The following is a 12,120-nucleotide window of genomic DNA, read 5'->3' on the forward strand; positions in this document are numbered from 1 at the left end:
CTGCTACTATTTAGAATCAAAAGTAAGACTCACTCTGATCTTGTCCCTTTTTTCTAGTTCCTAGCTCCTGTTTCAGCTTGGGCCTCTCTTCATACAATACACTCCAGCTATACAAAACCATGTGTATTTCCAGAGAATGTGTTGTATGGTTTCATGTCTCTATACCTTTGTCCATGCAGTCTCTGCTTGGGACTGCCAGGAATGCTCCTCCCCATCCTGTCCACCTGGTGAACACCTGGTTTTCTTTCAAGACAACTCAAAACTCATGTCTTATATGCAACTTCTTCTGACCACTTCCTTTTCTCCTTAATGCAATCAAAATTTATTTTTCCTCCTTTGTGACTCTTATCCATTTAAAAAAAATTGCTTCTGTAACTGTATTGCACTTGCTTTCTTTACATGTGGGGGTCTTTTTATTTCAGATTCTTTTGAAGGCAAGGCTGTGCCTTATTTCTATTTATATGATCAATGCTTAACACAGTGTCTCAAATACTGTACATGTCCATTAAAAGTTCATTGACTATATCATTTATTATATGGATATGAATTGAACACTTATTGGTCATTTAATCAACATTTATTAAATACATGTTATTTTCTAGTGTTGGACATACCAGGCCTTTAAGTGTATAATGTTGTAGGAAAACAAGATTGTTAAAAGTTACGTCATGATATGGCAAATACTTAGCAGAGGTGAAAATTCTTCATGGATCAAGGAATTTATTTCATTAACCATTGTGCCTTTGTTGCCTAGGTCAGTGATTATACCTAGTAAGTGCTTAACAAATAGTGATTGAATTGAACTGAACTTGTGAAACATTCTGGGCTCAATCTATTGACTTAATTGTGCATGCATATACTGTTCTAGGCAGGGATTAGCTGGGGAGAAATTGAGAAATCATGAAGGATTTGTGCCATTACAAGGAGTCTGGCTGTATCCTATAGGCAACTAGGCAGACTTGGTAGGAGCAGCTTAGTTCATTAGGAAGAAAACTGAATTGGAGGGAAAAAAGATATAAAACTGGGAAATGATGGGGGATCATCGCTAGTGTCCAGTTGAGTGGTGACGGTGGGTTAAGCCGGTGACGCCAAGGATGGATGGGCCGAAGGGGCTGGATTCTAGGATTTTTGAAGCAAATCCAGATTTAGTGCCAATGAAATGAGGGAAAGAAGATGGAGAAAGTGAAAACGAGACCAGTAGGTTTCTTATGAGGCTTGAGCGCTATAATGTATGTGACAGCAATCTATTAACTACAAAAATTACACATCACTTGGTTGTTTTCATCTTCTATTGGCGGCTCTGAGTTTAGATGAGCAAACCTGCTTTTAGAGACGTGTAGAGGATCCAAGGAAAATGCCAAATTTCGGATTCGCTTTTATTATCCCAGAGATTTCTCAAGACGCAGGGAAAGGGAACCTGAGCCCAGAGGGAGAGGAGAAGAAAACAGTTTAGGGAGGCCCAGCCCTTCCGAATCACCCGGGAGCCACACAGCCCTGCCCTCTTCTCCCCAGCCCCCATCGTCCTTCCGCAAGTTCTCCGCGCCAGCCAATCACGCTCATCTACGTCATCAATGTGCGCGGACACTGGACAAGTCAGAGGCAGCACCACGTGTACTGTGTTGACTGTCAAAGCCTTCAGGAGCCCAATTCCCGGAAGCTGTGAGTTCTGAAAGAAGTTCCTGCACTCGAGCGCCCGGAGTCTGCGAGCCCCCAACCATGAGCGCCCCGGGCGTGCTGTCCTTTACACAGCAAGGCTGGGAGCAGGTGCTGGCCAAAGTGAAACGGGCTTTGGTCTACCTGGACGCCGCCTGCGCCGAGAGCCTGCACTGGGGCTGCGGATCCACGCGGCTTCTGGAGGCGGTGGGAGGTCCTGAGTGTCACCTGCGGGAGTTCGAGCCCGCCGCAGTTGGTGGTGGAGCCAAGCAGCCTAAGGCGGTGTTTGTGTTGAGCTGCCTGCTGAAAGGCCGGACCGTGGAGACCCTACGGGATATCATCTGTCGCAGTCACTTCCAGTACTGTGTGGTGGTCACAGCCGTGAACCACGCTGTCCACCTCACCGCTAATCACGTGCCGGCGGCTGCAGCGGCCGAGCTGGAAGGGCAGCAGCCGGTGTTCGAGCAACTGGAGGAGAAGCTGTGTGAGTGGATGGGCAATATGAACTACACCGCCGAGGTGCTGCACGTCCCGTTGTTGCTCGCCCCTGTGGCTCCCCACCTTGCCTTGACTCCAGCCTTTGCTTCCCTTTTTCCACTGCTCCCCCAGGATGTGCATCTCCTTAACAGCGCCCGACCGGACAAGAGGAGGCTAGGAAGCCTGAGTGAGGTGGATGCCACGGCCCTGACCCCTGAGCTGTTTCTGCAGATCAGGTGCCTGGTGTCAGGCCTCAGTTCTCTGTGTGAGCATTTCGGGGTGCGGGAGGAGTGTTTTGCCGTAGGTTCCCTCAGTCGGATCATCGCTGCAGATCTGGCTAATTATGCCCCTGCCAAGAACAGGAGGAAGACTGCCACAGGCAGGGCATCAGTGGTCTTTGTGGACAGAACTCTGGATCTCACGGGTAAGTGGGGTTGCTGTGGGTCTTCCTAACCACTCTCCAAAGTTTTGGGACTTTCACTGATTCAGCATATGCTTTATTGACCTCTTACTATATGTCAAGTTGAGGATACAGAGATCAACTAGATGGATACAGCCCCTGATCCCACAGAGTTTCTCATCTAGAGGGGAATACAGACAAGCAAATTAGCAATTACAGTAGTCAGTTTGTTAAACGCTGTAACGGGTAAATACATCTTTAACATGCACTGCTTTGTTAAACAACAACTACATCTAGCTAAAGATACTGGGGACATGGAATTATGCCGACATGGAGGAGAACTGTACACCTGGGAACCTTTTAGAAATGTGCAGATGCACGTGGATGGAACTGGAGAGTGTGATGCTAAGTGAAATAAGCCATACAGAGAAAGACAGATACCATATGTTTTCACTCTTATGTGGATCCTGAGAAACTTAACAGAAACCCATGGAGGAGGGGAAGGAAAAAAAAAAAAAAAAAGAGGTTAGAGTGGGAGAGAGCCAAAGCATAAGAGACTCTTAAAAACTGAGAACAAACTGAGGGCTGATGGGGGGTGGGAGGGAGGGGAGGGTGGGTAATGGGTATTGAGGAGGGCACCTTTTGGGATGAGCACTGGGTGTTGTATGGAAACCAATTGGATAATAAATTTCATATATTGAAAACAAATAAAATTTTAGCAGATTTCAAAAAAAAAAATGTGCAGATGCCGGTATTCACAGTAATGCTTCATAAGACGGCTCTAATTTGTGGGAGAGATGTTGACAGATGAACCAGTGCAAGGGAAACTGTACAATACATGAAATTATCACAGACAGTTTAGTTTTAGGTCTCTTTACATGAGTGTTAATAAACACTTAAATATCTTGAGATTAAATGCAATTGTATTTAGTTGAATATCTTGAGATTAAATGCAATTGTATTTAATTGAATATCTTGAGATTAAATACAGTTGAGACCAACCACAATTGTAGAAAATATTTTCAAATGTTCAGTGATTGATTCTTAGCTCTCATTCTATTGAAGATTCACTTGTATTTAATTGGATATCTTGAGATTAAATACAGTTGAGACTAACCACAATTGTAGAAAATATTTTCAAATGTTCATTGATTGATTCTTAGCTCTCATTCTTTTTTTTTTTTTTTTTAATTTTTTTTTTCAACGTTTTTTATTTATTTTTGGGACAGAGAGAGACAGAGCATGAACGGGGGAGGGGCAGAGAGAGAGGGAGACACAGAATCGGAAACAGGCTCCAGGCTCTGAGCCATCAGCCCAGAGCCCGACGCGGGGCTCGAACTCACGGGCCGCGAGATCGTGACCTGGCTGAAGTCGGACGCCCAACCGACTGCGCCACCCAGGTGCCCCAGTCTTAGCTCTCATTCTATTGAAGATTTGGTAGGTCATCTCAAATTTTAATAATGTATCAATCATTTATATGTGTAGAGAACAAATGTAACCCTTAAAATAGATGAAGAGAAAACACTTTCTGATAGTGACATGTGCATATTTTCAAAGGTCAACTTTATGATTCTCTAATTAGGTAGATGTAATGTTACTAGTAGTATAGTCTGGCCACACCCAAATTCAGGGAGAATGATCAGGAAACTGACCTTGGCAAGCATTCTTCTGAGGAGATCGGAAAAACAGTGGAATGAAGTTGTAAAAACCACAATAGCTGTATTTGAGTCTTTGACCTTGTAAGATTAATTTTCAGATCATAAAATGGAAAGTAAGCTAAATGAGAATACTGAGATGTCAGGTTAATTATGTGACCAAAAAAACAGGTGTCTAGTCTGTCAGTGTGATTTAAGTATAACTGTAACCGCCCAGAACTCTTAAAAGGATTAAAAAGCACCTGAGGAGTTTATGCTTGTTGAAGTTTTGAGTGTGTGGTGTATACTGTTTATAATTCTATTTCCTTACGCCCCAAATAGGACAGATTGTTTCACAATGAACTGTCACATAGTTTTGTGTCCCTCCCCCATCGTTCTGACTTCAGTTAGGCAAACTTTAGTGTCCTGGCTGTCCAGCATCATAGCAACAGTTCTGTTAAGTCTTAGGCATCTCTTTCTTGTATATGACTCTTGAAAATATAAGCCATCAGAAAACTTCCATGCATTCCCATCACCAAATGTGGTATATCTGCACCCACATATTTTTCTTTCTTTGTATTAAAAAGAGAGGTACTGTCTCTGCTGCTATCTAATGACAACTTCTTCACCTTTGCAGACTAGGTCCTTTCCCTTTTCACTTCTCTCAAAGATTTACCTCTGATACATACCCTCCCCTATTCCTAGATCATCATTAAAAAAAAATCTTTTCTACTGGATTTTTCCGGTCAACGTACAAACAGAATGTAGCATCTTTTTTCTCGGCCCCTCATGGTCCTCCAACTTGTTTTATTTCTTGCTCCATTTTACAGCAAACTTGAAAGAGTTGTCTGTACTTGCTGTCTCTACAATCATCTGCTCCAATTTTCCCTTGAGTCCCCTTCAGTTAGTCTCCTTCCCCTCTAATTGCCCCGCCCCCCCCCCCCCCAGTGCTTCCCAGCAATTTCAAATCGCCATCAAGATCACTAATGGCCTCCATATTGCCAAATCCAATGTTCAATTATCAGGATTCATTTTACTCCCTCTCAAAGCAGCATTTGACACAGTGGAGTAGAGGACGCAGAGAGTTAAAAATATAAAAAAATATTAAGACATACAAAAGATACACGGATAATACAGGTTCTTGTGTAATCCCCATGAATATGGAAATCTGACATGCCATTTGCTTGCTGACCATCTTCCCACAGCCTTCCATCACACCCTCTGTCAAATCCAAATTCTTTACCATTGTTTTCAAGGCCATTACAAGACCTGCCTGCGTATACCTCTCCTACCTCATCTCTCATTGATCTCCCTTCACACATTAGTCTCCCACCTCACTGGCTACCTGGCCATCCCTCAACATGCCAAGTATGTCCCAGCCTCAGGGCCTTTGAAGTTAGTTCTGCAGCTCAGCTTGGAATGTTCTTCCTTCACGTATCTACGTGGCTTTCTTGTTGACATTTTGGAATCTCTGCTCAGATTTCTGCTTCTCAGGCAAGGCTTCCCTGACCACCTTTTTCTAGCTACTCTGTAACCCTAATTGGGATTAGTTTGTTCTTGTGGTCCTAGTAATTTATAAATTAATGTCTTTTTATTTTTATTTTTAATTTTTTTAAAATGTTTATTTTTGATGGAGAAAGAGAGACAGTGCATGAGTGGGGGAGGGGCAGAGAGCGAGGGGGAGACACAGAATCTGAAGCAGGCTCCAGGCTCTGAGCTGTCAGCACAGAGCCTGATGCGAGGCTCGAATTCACAGACCACGAGATGATGACCTGAGCCGAAGTCGGACGTTCAATCAACTGAGCCACCCAGGCGCCCCAAAATTAGTCTTTTTAATGGATACCTTTTCAATAATCACTCAAATTGTCTTCCAGATTAACAGATTAATGATTCATTTGTATCAAAGATGTTTCAACATACTCTTATGACCTCCTGTTGGAAATATTCCGGACTGATTTTCAGTTGGTACATAGCTGTGTTGTCAAACCTGTTTTTTAAACATTAAAATTCTGTACTAGTGAGTGGAGAGAAATCCTCTACTTTTTGGGACTGCAAGTCCCCCACTACTGTTGCCCAGTAGAGAAGACTGATAGGACCTAGGAGAGTGTTGGAGTGTTGGTGTGGAGACAGCTGGTCCCCCAGAGCTGCTGAGGGTACTGAGACAGTGAGGGGTGGTGGCAGTGATGGCTGTGGGAATGCAACACTTGCCCTCCTCCAAGGTGGTCCCAAACTGAATGGGGTGGTAGGTGGATGGTATTGGTGGCATTATTGTTAGCATGGGTGCTCTCTGTCGTTGGTCCAGTCTCTATGGTGTCCAGGAACATACCTGATCACCATGCTCAAATTTTTTCCTGATCTGTCTGGGATGTAACAAGAATAAGGACTTGGGAGTCATGATAATACATTTAATGGAGAAGCTGTTACAAGAGTTTGGTGTGGATTCTTACATCAGATTGTGACTTAGATTGGTGCTTTGTTTATCCAGTGATAGCTGCAGCGTATAAAAGATTACACCAGGGACACCTGGGTGGCTCAGTCAGTTAGGTGTCTGACTTTGGCTGAGGTCTTGATCTCGCAGTTGATGAGTTCAAGCCCCACGTTGGGTTCTGTGCTGACAGCTCAGGGCCTGGAGCCTGCTTCGGATTCCATGTCTCCCTCTCTCTGCCCCTACCCCACTCACGCTCTCTCTCTGTCTCAAAAATAAGTGAACATTAAAAACATTTTTTTTTAAAAGATGATACCAACAATTTCTAAAAATTAAAAGATGATTGGAAATTTTTGGAATGAGTTGAATACTTGGAGTTTCAATTTAAATTACTTGACAGCAGTTTTAATATAGGGATCAAAAGGAAATACATTTTTCAGGGTTTGAGTTAGGTGTTAATTTTCATGTACATGTATTAATTTTTTATTAGTTCTTTAATATTGTGGATAACATCCTTGACAATTTACCATTAGAAAATTTATATGCTTATATACCTTCTTAGAATAAATTAGCACTACCCAAAATAACCTCCAATAATTCATAAATATCTGTCATTCTTAACATCTTGCTTACAGTACAAATAAATTTTTAAAAAAAAAATTTTTTTTCAACGTTTATTTATTTTTGGGACAGAGAGAGACAGAGCATGAACGGGGGAGGGGCAGAGAGAGAGGGAGACACAGAATCGGAAGCAGGCTCCAGGCTCTGAGCCATCAGCCCAGAGCCTGACGCGGGGCTCGAACTCACGGACCGCGAGATCGTGACCTGGCTGAAGTCGGACACTTAACCGACTGCGCCACCCAGGCGCCCCCAGTACAAATAAATTTCTTTCTCATCTCTTGTCATCACCTTTGTGGAGAGTAATACTAATTTGCCTAATAGTTGGTATAAACATTTATTGAAGGCCTACTACGTGCCAGTTATTTTTCCAGGCATAGGGAAACAGTGATAAACAAGATAGACAATTTCCTTACTCTCCTGAAGCAGTTAATAAACTCTCAACTATAGAAACACTGAAATGCAGTAGAAATACAGAAAATTTGTTGTAATTATTTGAGAAGCAAATGGCTGCTGATGTCTGTTTGCTATGATTTTGGCTTACTTTTGCCATGTCTAGACCACCCGGAAGCCTGGGTCCCTGCTTCAGGGTGCGTCAGGCATGTTTGCACAGGGCATCTAAGAGTGCGTCAGGCATGTTTGCACAGGGCATCTAAGTACAACATTCTGTGGACTGTTCTGGCTTCCAGTTTGTTTCAAAGGAGAATTAAAAAGGTGGATGTGATTTATGAATCCCTAAAAGGTTTGAGTCTGTTTCTTTTCCATTCTTTTGTGGCTCTTAAGACTGACTAGAGTGCTTTGCTGATAATCTTCAAGTTCAAAATTGAAAGACAGGAAGTGGCAGTATATCTGGGATTTAAATTTCCTCTCCTGGTTCAATTCTTCTAAATTTTAGTTTCATGTAAACTTTTTTTTTTTTTTAATTTTTTTTTCAACGTTTATTTATTTTGGGGACAGAGAGAGACAGAGCATGAACGGGGGAGGGGCAGAGAGAGAGGGAGACACAGAATCGGAAACAGGCTCCAGGCTCTGAGCCATCAGCCCAGAGCCTGAGGCGGGGCTCGAACTCCCGGACCGCGAGATCGTGACCTGGCTGAAGTCGGACGCTCAACCGACTGCGCCACCCAGGTGCCCCAAGTTTCATGTAAACTTTTAAAATACATCCATTCGATTAAAGATTTACTTCCAATCCAAAGGATGGCTCTTATTCCTGGGATTATGATACACTGATGCATTTATATTTGTTTTAAGATATATATATTATTTGTTAAAGTATTGAAATTTGAGACTGTTAACAGCTAACATTTGAGAGCATATTACTTTTCTCACCACTCTGCATATCTCAGCTCCTTTGATTTTCACAATAGTTGTTTGAGGTATTATAATTACCCCCACTTTGCAAATGAGGAAACAGAGAAATTGAAGAGTTATGGAACTTGCCCAAGATCACACAGTAAGTGGCGGTCAGGATTTGAACCTTGACAGTTAACTCCAGAGCCTGTGCTCATAACCCATCTCATATACGTTACTACAGAGAAAAGTTTGGAAACTCTTGTGCTGGATAGTAGAGATGCTGCTGAGAGGGTATCCAGCCAGCAGCTTCAGAGACTAAACACAGTTGTTGGGCTCCGATCCTTGCCATTGTGTTCAGAAAAGCGATTTATTCTTTCTTCCCCCAATCTGATTTTCCACAAAATACAAAATAATCAGCGAATATTTTAGAGTTCAGAGGATATGGTTTAAAATAAAACACAAGTGTGAGGTATGATTGAGAAGACTTAGAAGACTGCTGATGTTGCTGGTGTTAAATGCACATCAGTATAACAACTTCAAGTTCTGGCTTAAGTGGCTTAGTTGCTGTTTGCTCTTCATTGAGCTTTGAGGGTTTTCTCATTTGTGAACAGGGTAAAATGGTGACCTTGAAGTGCTGTTGGAAGGATATGAAATCATTCATTCATTCATTCATTCAATATATAACTAATATAGTGGGTAAGATTAATAAGTGATAGGATTTCCATTTTGCATAGCACAGCTGGAGAAGGCCTTTCTGAGGACGTGACATTTGAGCAGAGATGGAAAGAAGAGGAGAAGCAAGCTGTGTGGCTGTCTTGTTGTAGAACATAAAGACCCAGTGGCAGGTGCAAAGGATCTGAGGTGGGAATATGTTTGAAGAACAGTAGGAGGTCAGTGTGGATCCCTTCAGCTTGTCCTGCAAACACGGAGGGCTTGTGGTAGGAGATGAAGTTGGAGAGATCGGCAGAAGGAATGCACCGTAGGGCAGAGTAAGGACTTAGTGTAAAAGCCAAAGTATGATAGGAGAATTGGGGAGTTTCGAACTACGATGTGACATGATCAGACTTATGTCATACGGGATCATAAACGGAAGGAGTGAGGGGATTGAGGTAGAGCCTCAATATAAGGCTGCTGCTACTGCTCCCTAGGTTGTATAATAGGCATGAGTGGTTAGGTAGGGTGGTCTTAGCTCTGCCTCTTCCTCATCGTAGGTCCTTGGGCAAGTGCCCAACTTCTAGGTCTCAGTTTCCTGATCTGTAAAATGAAGATACCCACTCAGAGGGTCATTGAGAGGGTAAAATAAGTTAACGCATCTATCTCCTAAAACAGTGCCTGGTATATATTGGGCAGTGGAAAATGTTTCTTACTTTTAATAATTAATGATATGCATTTAAAATGACTTAAGTTTTACTACTTCAAATATGTGTTTTCTCCCTAAGGCTAAGAACATGAATACAAGAATGAGTTGTCACACATGTAACCCAGAAGAATTCTCTTACCTGACCTCTCACCTGCTACTAAAGGACATGAGAGTTGAGAGTTGGTAAGAGCTAGCCATTTGTCAGGAGCTGCATTCTGTCATACCTAGAGAAAAAAACAAAAAGCAGAATAAGTGAGGGGCTCCTGGGTGGCTCAGTCAGTTAAGCGTCTGACTTTGGCTCAGGTCATGATCTCGCGGTTCATGAGTTCGAGCCCCGCGTTGGGCTCCGTTCTCACAGCTTGGAGCCTGGACCCTGCTTTGGATTCTGTGTCTCCCTCTCTTTCTGCTCCTCCCCTGCTTGCACTCTGTCTCTGTCTCTCTCTCAAAAATAAATAAACATTAAAAAAAAAAAAGCAGAATAAGTGAGATTTCTATGATGATTCTGCCACATCGCAACAATTTTGGTCACTTAGCAAAGTGTAAAGAATGGTATGGATGATACCTATTCATTTCATAAATGCTTGTTGAACAATTTTTATGTGCAGCTTCTGTGCTAGATGATAGTAACATAAAGCCTCACTACTCAGTATGTCCTGGGGACTTAAAGCCTTAGCTTAACTGAAGCTAATTAAATATGCAGAATCTCAGGCCTCACCCCACACTTATGAATCAGAATCTGTATTTTAACAGGATCTTTAGGTGATTTGAAAGTGCAGTAAAGTTTGAGAAGTGCTAACGGAAAGATCAGTCAAAGCTATTGTCCGTGAGAGACTGAGAACCAAATGAAAATGCCCAAAGCTCAGCAAGTTAGAGTGAATGACATGTGCCTTCATAAGGTTTAGGTACAAAATTCTCCTTTAAGGGGTCACCATTTCTAGGTCAGTGGTTCTCAATCTGGTTTCACCTTCGAACCACGCCAGAAAGTCTGATTTTTAAAAATGGGTCTTCCTAAGAGACTCTTAAAAACAGAATAAACTGAGGGTGGATGGGGGGTGGGAGGGAGGGGAAAGTGGGTGATGGGCATTGAGGAGGGCACCTGTTGGGATGAGCACTGGGTGTTGTATGGAAACCAATTTGACAATACATTTCATATTTAAAAAAAATAAAAATGGGTCTGGTGGGCAAGCTAGAATGAGAATTCTTTTAAAAGCTCCCCACATGTGCAAAGATATAAGAAGGGGCATAGGTTGTTCTGGGAATCCTTTTTAGATCATTTTTTATTAGGGCTTAAGGTGCATGAAGGTCGGGATGAATGAAGGGGTGGTAAAAGATGAGAAAGGGTGATGGGGATAATGAGGAAGGAGGTTAGGGCCATTTTCCAAAAGCCTTAAATTTAATGCCCAGTGAGGAGTCATAAGAAATTTTTAGGCAGGCAAAGTACAGGCACACATTTCCTGTTGAATGAGTTTTCTGGTGGACAGTGTCAGGGATGGACCTATTGATTCCAAAGTGGGAACTGAGAGGTGAGTCAGACTCTGATGGGGTGGGTTTTTTGTTGCTGTTGTTTTGCTTGCTTTTTTTCTAGTCCAGTTTATTAAAGCATAGTTTACATATAGTAATATTCATCAGCTTTAGTGCGTAGTTTTGTCAACAACAGACAGTCGTGAAACCAACACCCACAATCAAGACATTTTGGAGATTGATCAGAAGGCCATTATAACATCTAGGGGAGAAATGATGTGACTTTAAACTGAGTCAATAATGGAAAGAATGAGGAAAGGAGTCGTTAAGTATTTAAATGAGAGAATTATCAGCGTCGTGGCTGATATAATGGAGAGGATTAAGAGAAGATATGCCAAGTTTTCTAGCCTGGGCAGTCGCAGACTCCATTCACTGCGATAGGGAAGGTAGGAGAGGATTCAAGTTAGGGGCAGTATAATGAATGTTATGTGATTCTCTTATCCAAGATTTCTGTGTGGGGAAAGGTATTTATTGAATAAACTTGTATATATACTGCCTTATGATTATCCTACCCCCAACCCCTTCCCCTGCAAAATCCTACCTGATAGTATGGAATCCTTGAGTGGGCTTTTGACGGGTATGCAGTATCTAATACACACCCTTTGTACTCGATTTGACTGATGTGAGACAGCCATAGGTAGTGTTAAAAAACAGTGGTGCCAGTAATACTTGTAATAGTAGTATTAGAGATCTGATAACCTAACACCGCTTTCCCCATCCAGATTGTGAGTCAACTGAA

The 12,120-nt window shown here is 42.4% G+C and overlaps 1 protein-coding gene across 2 annotated transcripts in view; it reads left to right on the forward strand.

Annotated features, from left to right (window-relative positions):
- The first annotated feature begins 1,565 nt into the window (after positions 1-1,565).
- SCFD2 (sec1 family domain containing 2) overlaps positions 1,566-12,120 on the forward strand; it is a 406,751-nt gene continuing 396,196 nt past the window's right edge. Inside the window, exon 1 of one of the 2 annotated variants that reach the window (XM_043572669.1) lies at positions 1,566-2,554. In XM_043572669.1, coding sequence (XP_043428604.1) covers positions 1,717-2,554 — 838 coding nt within the window. In that variant the 5' untranslated portion in view covers positions 1,566-1,716. The remainder of the gene's footprint in view (positions 2,555-12,120) is intronic. The other variant, XM_043572670.1, reaches the window with a different exon arrangement.

Source organism: Prionailurus bengalensis, chromosome B1 (genome assembly GCF_016509475.1).
Source record: "Prionailurus bengalensis isolate Pbe53 chromosome B1, Fcat_Pben_1.1_paternal_pri, whole genome shotgun sequence".
Lineage (NCBI taxonomy): Eukaryota > Metazoa > Chordata > Mammalia > Carnivora > Felidae > Prionailurus > Prionailurus bengalensis.